The following is a 10888-nucleotide window of genomic DNA, read 5'->3' on the forward strand; positions in this document are numbered from 1 at the left end:
TTATAAAGCTCTTTGGTAAATAAAGTTTGATACACATTGAGTTGCTCTTCCCGAAAATTAAATTATTGTAGTTCTAATCCCCAGAGCCTCACTTTTCTCAGGGGCTTTTAACGAACTGAGCAAGTTAAAATGCCATGATGGCTTTTTTGTGTCATTTTAACGAAGAGGAAATTTGGGTGACCAAGAGACGCAGGGAAGCACTAAGGAAGGACCCTACAGCCACACAAAGGATACCATCTCTATTGTACGTGTTAGTTTTTGAGGCCTATTGCATTAATTCTATTTTTCCAGGTTACTTTGTGAATTGTAAAATAATGAATTCATAAATATTTACTCAAAGTAATATCCGTATCTAGATTAAAACATGAAATAAATGCTGAAGCAGGTTTTTTTTTTAAAGATTTTGACACTTTGTATTCAGACTAGTTCAAAAAGGACACTAATTTTTTTTTAATTGCAAAGCTTCCTTCAATCAAACCTCTTTCTTAATTAAAACCCAGTTTCCCCAATTCATGGGTGTTTGACGTCTATCTTAGTTTCTGCTTTATTTTCTGTTTATTATATATATATTAGCTTGCTAACCCTACCACAACAAAATTCTACAGATTGTTTGGCTACATGGATAGAAATTTATGCTTTTCCAGTTTGGAGCTAGTGGTTTGCATGTTTGGTTTCTCCTTAGGCATCTCTCCTTGGCTTGCAGAAAGGAGCCCTGCCATTGGGTCTTCACAGGCTATTTTTTCTGTCAATTATTTGCAACTCCTTTGATTTGTAGATATATTTCTTATTCTTTAAAAGACCTAAAGAAGTTTGTTATTGCCACCTTGGTCACTTTCTAACTCAGTTACTTCATTAAAGGCATCAATCACATGAAGATACAGTGCAAGTAATTTATATGTTAGGGAAACACAGCTCACTCTGTAATGGGCATTCTTGCCAGCCATGAAAGAAAGAGGTCTGCCCAGTGCTAAGAAGTTTCCAATTCAATACTAGGAAAAGATGGGAAAATGACTATAATCAGTATAGATACCCAAAGAAACTGTGACAATTCACTGTCAGGAATATCAAAAGGGAATACATTGAGATCATGAAAGTGAATAACCTAGCTGATAGAACTGCCAAGACGGTAGCCTTCTAGGCCATAGAGATTTAAGTTTTTAATTATTTTTATTTTTAATTTTATGATACAATTTCATATTTTTTAGATGATGTTGACATAGTGATAAGAACAGTCTGGTTATAAGTGTTTATTTACTCCCATCTGCATCTAGACTGTTCCATCAATAATATGGGTATGGATAAAAATGAATCTGTGGGAGATATGGGTAGTAATATTATCAATAATCTTAATTATATCCTTAATATTGCTACACTTTTGTCTGAGATTGATGACCCAGAAATAGCTATATAATAGACCTTTTATGTAAATTATGCTGTGATTTAATGATGGATATAGTATGTATGTTGGAGCTTTCGAACAGAGGTGACTCCATCTTCCTAAGCTACTGATGAAATGGGGCCACCTCTCCCTCCTATCACTCCTGTCAAGAAACTCCAGTGTACGTAAGCATGTCATGAAAAACAAGTTATGGTAAAAATGATAAAAGAAGAAGAAAAATGTGTCTTGATAAACATGTAAAAAATAACATGTTTCTCAGAACTAAGAGAAAGCAAGTGTTGTTGATAGATAACATGTAATAACCAATCAAAACGTTGTAACAACTGATTGCTTGACCCACTGAATTATATATAAACCCATGCCTTGGTCCCAGTCACTGAAGCCAGCAGGCTCCCACTAGACCAGAGCCAAACCTCTCGGGCTTCCATCCGAAGCCAGTAGGCTCCCATGAGACCGGAGCCAAAGGCCCAGCAGGTTCCCACTAGGCCGGAACCAAAGCCCAGCAGACTTTCCATGAGACATAAGTCAAGGGCGCTCTCGGTGGCTTCCCTCGTCCTGTTTCGTGTGTTCTCGCTTGAATAAACGCTTGATTGCAAACGTCCATTCTCTTGACTCGTGGCGTTTATTGGAGTAACCGGGCTCAGTGTTCGCGACACATAGTTGATCAGAGTGGAATGCATCAGGTGTTAGGGAAATGGAGTGCGGTTATCGTTTCGAAATTTTCTATTTCTCCTTCGTGTTTTGGTGGTGGTGGGGATAAGGAGAGATTCTATATCCTGGCTTTCAATTGTCCCAGTACGCACGGATGGAGAATGGCCATTCAATATCAACTGAGAATCCCAATGTGGGCCACACTCCAACGGTTCTGACCAAGTGGTTTCAATAGTTCTGAAATGTTGCGCTCATCAATCTGAGGATGAGGGAACACTTTCAATGTCCGTTGGCTGAAATAGCAGACCTTGGAATCTATTCACTCAGATATGTGCTGTCATTGTTTGGCTGGTATAGTTGTCCAATTTCTTCCGTCTTTCTTGCTCTGGCATGGTGCAGATGTCCTCTGTAGGTTTTCCTGGGTTGCGATATCCTCCCTGTGAATCTCGGCCAGATGTCCCCTATTCTGTCTTTTCCACTGAGGACCAGTTCTTGCAGGTGAGCCAAGGGATAAAACCAAGTGACACAGGTCCTGCCAGCTCCCCTGCCCCGGGGGCTTACAGACCCGATACATGCTATGCAGGAGGAAAACACCCCCATATGTTAATCCAGCACCCCTACTCTAAAAATTTGGGTCACATGGGCCTGGCATACTATGTGCAGGTAGCTCAAGAACCCCATACCCTGGGTCTAACATATGTGGCGCCTGTAATGCAGGCAGGCTAAGGACCTAGGCCAGGTGACCAGTGCACTTCCAGACTACCTGCTCTTGGGGGCTTATGGGTTTGGCACCCACATCACAGGTGGGCAAAGGATTTGAGGCAGGTGACTTGGGTCCTGCTGTATTCCTCACCCCCAGGGCTCATGGACCTGGCACCCACTGTTCAGTCAGGCAAAGGACAAGAGCCAGATGACCCCCACCGGAACCCTGCTCCAGGGGCTCACAGACCCAAACCCACCTTGTAGATGGGCCCTAGGACCTGGACCAGGCAACCCACTCCCTACCAGAGCCCCACCCCTGGGGCTCACAGGTCCAGCATCCATTGAGAAAGCAGCTCAAGGATCCAGGCCTAGCAACTTGGGCCCTCCACCTCCAGAGCTCATTGACCTGACATTCACCTCCCCTTGACTGGCATGGCTAGCTGCACCTCGGCATGCAACTGCGGGTGCTGCAGCCTGGCTGCATCCAGCCTGCCCCTAGTTCCAGCTCATGCTGGTTGACTCACATGCGCACTGGTGGGTATTGTAACCTGGTCTGGTTTGGGCTGCAACTAGTCTTGGTTCTTGTGCTCACCTGAAAGGATTCATTCTGACAAAATAGTTTCCCCAAGCTCCTCTATCAGGTCTCCTACCAATGGCAGATGTTACACATACCAGTGGGTTGTTGGCCCAGGTTGATTTTGTCCGCCTCTTGTCCTTTACAAATAGTGGCCTTATCCAAGCAGCCTACATCCATTCTGGTTCACACGGTTGGGTTTTGCAGCCCAGCCACACATGATCCATACCTAGACACAGCTACTCTCACATGGTTCAGTGGAAGGCAAGAGCTAGCCCAGCCCATTCTACACTCATGCTGGCTCATGCATATCAGTGCATACTGCTGGAATTAGACCAGTCTGGCTTTCCCCAGACCCAGTCAACACCCATGCTGAGGGAGACTGCAGCCCATGTCCAGTCCAGCCTGCTGCCCCCATTCTGACTTTTGCACTCACCAGTGGAAACCTCAGCTCTGCAGGGGCTTTCCATTAGCTCCCCAACCACACCTGTTCCCAGCCACAGCTCTTGTGTGTTCTACAGGGATGAACACCCATACGCCCCCGCAAATTCTGCCTCTAGTGCTGATTCACTCACGTGTTGGTTAGTGCCATAGCATAGCCACGCATTACCCAGTTGCTGCTCAGACTCTCACTGGTGGTCATCTTGATCCAGCCCTGTCAGGAAGGCCAAATCCCAGCCTCAGTGTGTGCCTGTGAATGGTATTTGGTGATGGTCAATGCTAACTACCCCAACTCAGACCTCGCTTTAGTCCTGTCCTCCTGCTCCACTCTGGGATTCCCCCGCTGTTCTGTGCATATGACCTCCTGTTAAGAGGTTGTCAGGATTGCTCTTGAATCCTACTGTATGTCTTTATAGTTTTTCCTAATTTTTTTAAAGATTTATTTAATTTATTACAAAGTCAGATATACAGAGAGGAGAGACAGAGATGAAGATCTGCCATCTGATGATTCACTCCCCAAGTGAGCCCCAACGGCCGGTGCGCGCCAATCCGAAGCCGGGAACCAGGAACCTCTTCCGGGTCTCCCACAAGGGTGCAGGGTCCCAATGCATTGGGCCGTCCTCGACTGCCTTCCCAGGCCACAAGCAGGGTGCTGGATGGGAAGTGGAGCTGCCGGGACTAGAACCTGCGCCCATATGAGGTCCCGGGGCGTTGAAGGCGAGGACTTTAGCCGCTAGGCCACGCCGCTGGGCTCAATTTTTGCTAATTTTGTCTAATGCAGAATCGAGGCAGTTTTCTGTAAATTACCTGTTACAATCTTGATAGGTTATACTTAACATCTTATAAGAAGGTGGAAGATTTCTCTGCTCTCCTGAACCATTATGGAATAACAGGATACTAAAAGCATCTCAGGTTTTTCCGTTCTTCGATGTAGATCATAAGTAATCTGTTTTTCATCGATTATTGGTTCATTGGTTACATCACCACATCTTATTGCATGTGATACAGGTTATTTGGGGTTGTAATAATATTGCAATTTACAGGTACTATTTTTTGGATTGACATGATTTCATCTTAAATTAAGGTAAACATGTGGTATCTAACCTCTTGGGATTGGCTCATTTTCCTTAACATAATGGTTTTCAATTGGGCCCATTTGGCCACAAAGAACTGCATTTTGTTTTTTTTAATAGCTGAGTAGTATTCCATGGAGTAGATGAACCATAGCTTTCTTATCCAATCCTCTGTTGATGGGCATTTCGGTTGCTTCCAAGTTTTTGCGATTATTGATTGTGCTGCTATGAACATAGGGGTGCATGTTGATTTCTCATGTAGCAGGTGTTTTGGTTATATTCCTAGAAGTGCTATTGCTGGATCATATGGTATGCAGATTTTCAGTTGTTTGAGTGCAGAATCCAATGTTGAAAGCTTAAAATTTATGTTCAATTGTAGTTAAGATAGTAAGCTACTACTGAAGGACTCTGGTTAGAGAAAATGGCTTCAAAATGAAAGAAAAGACACAAACTTGAAATCAGCCAGTTTTTATTCCACAATAAATCAGGCGGGCAAATGAATCTTCCACTTTCTTAGAGTGTGTGAGGAAGATGTTAAGTATAATCTGTTGAGATTGCAATAGGTGACGTTCAGATAACATATTCAAAACTGTATTAGATATTAGCAAAAACAATAGAGACATACAATAGGATCCAAGAGCAATCCCTACGGCCTCTTAATAAGAGGTCATATGCACAGAGCATGAGGGGACCCCAGAGCAGAACAGGAGGATAAGAGGTCTGTATCCTAGTCCCGGAGACACCTGGAAGCCTCCCAGGTGCTTTCACTATAGAAGCAGTGTATACCTCATCAAGGATTGTCAGTATGGGCACCAAGGACCATCCCAACTGCCAAGAAGATCACAGGGAGTTTGAGTGCCCTCATAAGCTGAGAACTCTGAGGTTTCTATCGGATCTCCCACATGGAACTGAAGCAGCCCAGAAACCTCCTTATAGGGTCTAATGACATCAAAACAGCAGCCAGGAGCCCTGCGTGGTCCTCAGAGATAGAAGTGCCTGGTTTCCACCCATGGTCAGCATTCCTAGGACTTCCCCTGGAGTGTATTTGCAAAGTGAGACAGAGCAACAATGCTCATTCACATCAGTACGGTTTCCTCCCCAGTATTTTCTGCAGGGCAGCCTTCACCTCCTTATTCCTGAGGCTGTAGATCAGGGGGTTCAGCATGGGGATCACTGTGGTGTAGAACACAGAGGCCACATTCTCCTGGGCCAGGAAGCTGGCTGTGGATGGTTTTAAGTACATGAAAGCGGTTGACCCGTAGAATAGCCCCACAGCTGCCAGGTGGGAGCTGCAGGTGTTGAAGGCTTTGGACCTGCCCTGTGTGGTGCTGATGTGGAGGATGCTGGACAGGATGAAGGCGTAGGAAACAAGGACTGTGATGCTGGTGACTATGATATTGAATCCAGCCAGAGAGAAGACTGTCATCTCAACATCGTAGGTACTAGAGCAGGAGAGCTTCATGAGAGGGAGGATATCACAGAAGTAGTGACTGATGAGAACTTCACAATAAGACAGGCTTATCATGAGCCCAGTCTCTATGGTTGAACCAATGAACCCCATGATGTAGACTGCAACCACCAGCAAGGAACACACAGGACGAGACATGATGACGGTGTAAAGCAAGGGCTGGTAGATGGCGACATAGCGGTCATAGGCCATCACTGTGAGCATGTAGCACTCAGCAATGACAAAAACAAGGAAGAAGTAGAGCTGAGACATGCACCCAGCATAGGAGATGATGTTCTTCTGTGACACAAAGTTCACCAGCATCTTGGGTATAATGACAGAGGAGTAGCAGAGATCCACAAGGGACAGATTGCTGAGGAAGTAGTACATGGGGGTGTGAAGCTGTGAGTTGAGACGAATCAGGGTGATCATGCCCAGGTTGCCCACCACAGTGACCAAGTAGATTGCTAGGAAGAGGAGGAAGAGGGGCAGCTGGAGAGCTTGTCTGTTTGTTAATCCCCCGAGAATAAACTCTGTCACTGTAGAGTGATTTCCTGTAGCCATTCTCTTCTAGGTGGCTAGCCTGTGGGGATTGGGATAAGAGTTATTTGAAATTCTGATCTTGGACTGCTTGGGGACAATGGTGTGAACCCTTGGTGAATCCTTGCTATCAGCTAGGTATCCTTTTTTCATGGCTCTTTCTACTGTTGCCTCAAAGGAAGACCCTTCTCTTGGGTTTCAAGGATAGTGATGATGAGAGTACAAGGAGTCAAATTGGTGTCAGTAAATTTACTGCTTTCCTGCACCTCATACTGTGTATATCTGTGACTCTGAGAGTACAGTTGCTGATTGGCTGCATCAGCATCACCTTGAAGTCATTAGGGATTCAGTGTGCAAGCCCACATTGAGCCTGTACTTCACTCGCGAGCCCTTGGGATGGGCTCAGCCCATCTCCTCCGTGATGCTCATGCACACCAGTTTTCAAAGTGGCACCCTATGCATAAAATATAGTGTATTTCATAGTTTGTAATTGGGGATAAGTGTTTGATTCAATTTTTCTGCAATTCTAAATAGCTGCCAATTGCAAACATGACTTTCTATCCCACAGTGATGCCACATCAGGTTATATGGTGGTTATAAGATGTACTATGGAGTAACAAGTCAATTTCTGAATGATGAAAAAATTGGTGAGATGGATTTCAAAAGTGATTGTGAAAGTAAGATGGGATGATGCGTATTGTAAAGTCTTTGTACAAATTTTCATTAGATCTAATTTTTAGTTTTTTGCTTAGTCTGAATCCAAGGTCCTAGACAGTGGCTCTTCATATTGGCTGGGTATTATAACAACTTGGTACACTTGCAAAATGCCCAGGCCTGGGCTTTACCTGCAGAAGCCATGATTAAATTAATCTCTGTTACAGCCTGAATTACTGTAAATTCATATTTTCCTTAGTCAGCGCTCATTACATATGTGTGTATAATAATTATTATTTTTGATCTTGATATCAAACCATGGCACTATCCCGAGGAGTTCAAGGAGAGGACTTTAGCTGCCAGGCCACGCCGCCGGGCCCCATAGTAGATCTTGATGACTTGTTCCCACTTGCTTATGTTGGCGTTAAAGGGGAATACCGCAGACCTATTTTAGTTGTAATTGTCATATACTTGCAATTATTCCCTGATTGTTCCAAGTTTTTAATGGGACCAGCTGGGAAAACTAAGAAACCGCGGTGATGGGCCCGGCGGCGTGGCCTAGCGGCTAAAGTCCTCACTTAAACACCCCGGGATCCCATATGGGCACAGGTTCTAATCCTGGCAACTCCATTTCCCATCCGGCTCCCTGTTTGTGGCCTGGGAAAGCAGTTGAGGACGGCCCAAAGCCTTGGGACCCTGCACCTGCGTGGGAGACCCAGAGAAGGTTCCTGGTTCCCGGCTTCGGATAGGTGTGCACCTGCTGTTGCAGCTCACTTGGGGAGTTAATCATCGGACGGAAGATCTTCCTCTCTGTCTCTCCTTCTCTCTATATATCTGACTGTAATAAAATAAATAAATCTTTTTTAAAAAAAAGAAACCGTGGTGAAAGACTCTCAAAATACTCTAAAATATTCATATTTTATCATTATTATTATTAAGAAGAAGAGGAGGAGAGTAGTTTGAGGAATATATACATAAGTAGGATGTATTTGTATAGCTGTGAAAAGAACATGCTTTTAATAGGAACAATAATAAAGAACATATTTTGTTAGTATTTTGAGTATGTTTCAAATATTTTTACAAATGGAACATTCGAGACATTAGTAACTAGCATTTACTAAATAGCTGCTTTGTTTTAGGTATATTTTCTTTTGAATATATATCTATATATAATATATATTACTATATATTATACATTAACTAACTAACTAACTAACTAACTAACTAACTAACTAGCTTTTTCTTCTTTCATGTGCCTTGGGAAAAATCTACAAAAGTCCAGTTAAAGAGTGATGATTTCTTAGTTTTTCCCATCTAAATAAAATGCTAAAGTACTTAGTATCTTATGGAAATAATTAAACTTGGTAAAACAAATATACCAAAACTTTTAAGATATTGAAGAAAAGTAATGATGAAGGCAGCCAACACAGTCTTTTTGGCAGTGATTTTGTCTACAGGTAATGTCTGTATTGTAAACCAAGCAAGGGCAAGGCAAGCAAAGCACAGTGTTTTTGCTGCATTGAGGTGATGGACAGATATTTGTGATACTGGATATTTTGGAACATATGGAGAAATATGTGGATGAAACTCAGAAAAAAAGCTATAGAAGTTTGTATAGATCTGCTGTGTTTTTGTCCAAGCTGTGCATGAATAAGATTAATCTCTGGGCTTGGTGCAGTAGTGTAGCAGCTAAAGTCCTTGCCTTGAATGTGCCGGGATCCCATATAGGCACTGGTTCTAACCCTGGCAACCTTATTTCCAATACAGCTCTCTGCTTGTGGTCTGGAAAAGCGATAGAGGATAGTTCAAAGCCTTGGAACCATGCACCCACATGGGAAACCCAGAAGAGGCTCCAGGCTCCTGGCTTCAGATTGGCTCAGCTCTAGTCATTGCAGCTGCTTGGAGAGTGAACCATTGGATGGAATATCTACCTCTCTGTCTCTCCTCCTCTCTGTATATCTGCCTTTCCAGTAAAATGAATGCATCTTTTAAAAAAGGCAAAGAGAAAGAGAAAGAGAGAAAGAGAGAGAGAGAGAGAGAGAGAGAGAGAGAGAGAGAGAGAGAGACTGATTTTCTGGTTAACTCTCCAAATGTCTGCAATGGCTGGGGCTGGGCCAGGACAAAGCCAAGAGCCAGGAGCTTCCTCTGGGTCTTCCACACAGGGGGCAGAAACCCAAGCACTTGGGCCATGTTCTGCTGCATTTAACATTAGCTAAATAATATTTTTTCCCTTTTTGTACTGGAACATCAGCCAACCTGGATACCTAGTGTCTCTCCTTAAGTACATGTCTGGAAATGAAGTTGCCATGGAAACTGTCTCTGAAGTAACAGACAAAATCTCCCTGGAGCACCCAGTGCACCTTCAAAGTCTCCCTTGCACTTAGGTTTCCAGGGCAAACTGGCTTATGGGCTTGTTTTAATGAATTGCTTTTCCTCATTTGCGATTTTTCTGTGCAGTGGGATTGAGAACAGGGTTTGGATTCATTAGAAGCATTGTAGCATGCAGATAATTCTAAGTCAGTCAATTGGATAGCATCACTGAGTCATGCCTCAACAGCAGGCCTGTGTGCAGTGGCTTCAGTCAGGTTTGCCAGAGAGAAGATGAACTTCCTCCCTTGTGTTATGAATTTATAACGTGTACTAGAAGACACCAGCCCTGAACTCTGACCAACCCACATACCAAGTGAAACTGAAAATTACCCCAATAGAAATTTACTGCTTGATATCATTGACCCTAAATATATATTTTTTAAAATCCTAATATGTGGTGTGGAATGGAAGTTACTGCACAAAGGTATATTAGTTTTTGTATTGATCTGCACCAACAATCTAACTTGTGTGATTTGTGATTGCCTAAATGCTCAACCTCTTCTTTCCTGTTACTTCATTCAACATTTTCTGGGTCAAGATACTGCATTTCATGTGAGGAAGATGAATGTGATGCCTTGGAGGGATGCTCTTGATGTGTAGGCATCAGGGAGCCAGGAGAAAATGAGGCCTGCCACTATAGGTGTTGCAACACTGTGCACATCACCAAAACCCCAACCTCTCTGTGCAACTGTGCTGGCTAGGAATATCCAACATGGCTACAAGCTCAGCATATCTACTCCCATCACCCACCTGAGCCTCACTCCTTGTTGTGCACCAGGTACCAGCACACTTCCACAGTTCGAGGACCCTGTGTTAATATCTGAAGACCCTGAGTTTAGCAGATAGTTGTTCTTATTGAGCAGCACTTTCAAGATTCTTCTGAGTCATTGCTGACACCCCTAATTTGGCCTTTCTTGGTTCTAATACTTTTTACCCTGCCCTTAAAATTATTTTTTCTTGGCTTGCAATAGTCTTTTGTGTTTCTTATCAGTAAAGATGCTGCTGCAAAGACTTCATTATCACTCTCATAGTGGTTG

At 43.5% G+C, this 10888-nt stretch overlaps 1 protein-coding gene across 1 annotated transcript; it reads right to left on the reverse strand.

Moving 5' to 3' along the window:
• Positions 1–5921: 5921 nt before the first annotated feature.
• LOC101531300 (olfactory receptor 8A1-like) lies at positions 5922–6851 on the reverse strand. Its single transcript, XM_004597739.2, has one exon. The coding sequence runs from the start codon at positions 6849–6851 to the stop codon at positions 5922–5924; it is 930 nt and encodes a 309-aa protein (XP_004597796.2).
• Between the last annotated feature and the right edge of the window lie 4037 nt (positions 6852–10888).

Source organism: Ochotona princeps, chromosome 4, assembly GCF_030435755.1.
Source record: "Ochotona princeps isolate mOchPri1 chromosome 4, mOchPri1.hap1, whole genome shotgun sequence".
NCBI classification, from domain to species: domain Eukaryota; kingdom Metazoa; phylum Chordata; class Mammalia; order Lagomorpha; family Ochotonidae; genus Ochotona; species Ochotona princeps.

Excerpts from the sequence above, each read along its gene's own strand:
- LOC101531300 (XM_004597739.2), bottom strand. The coding sequence starts at position 6,851 with ATGGCTACAGGAAATCACTCTACAGTGACAGAGTTTATTCTCGGGGGA.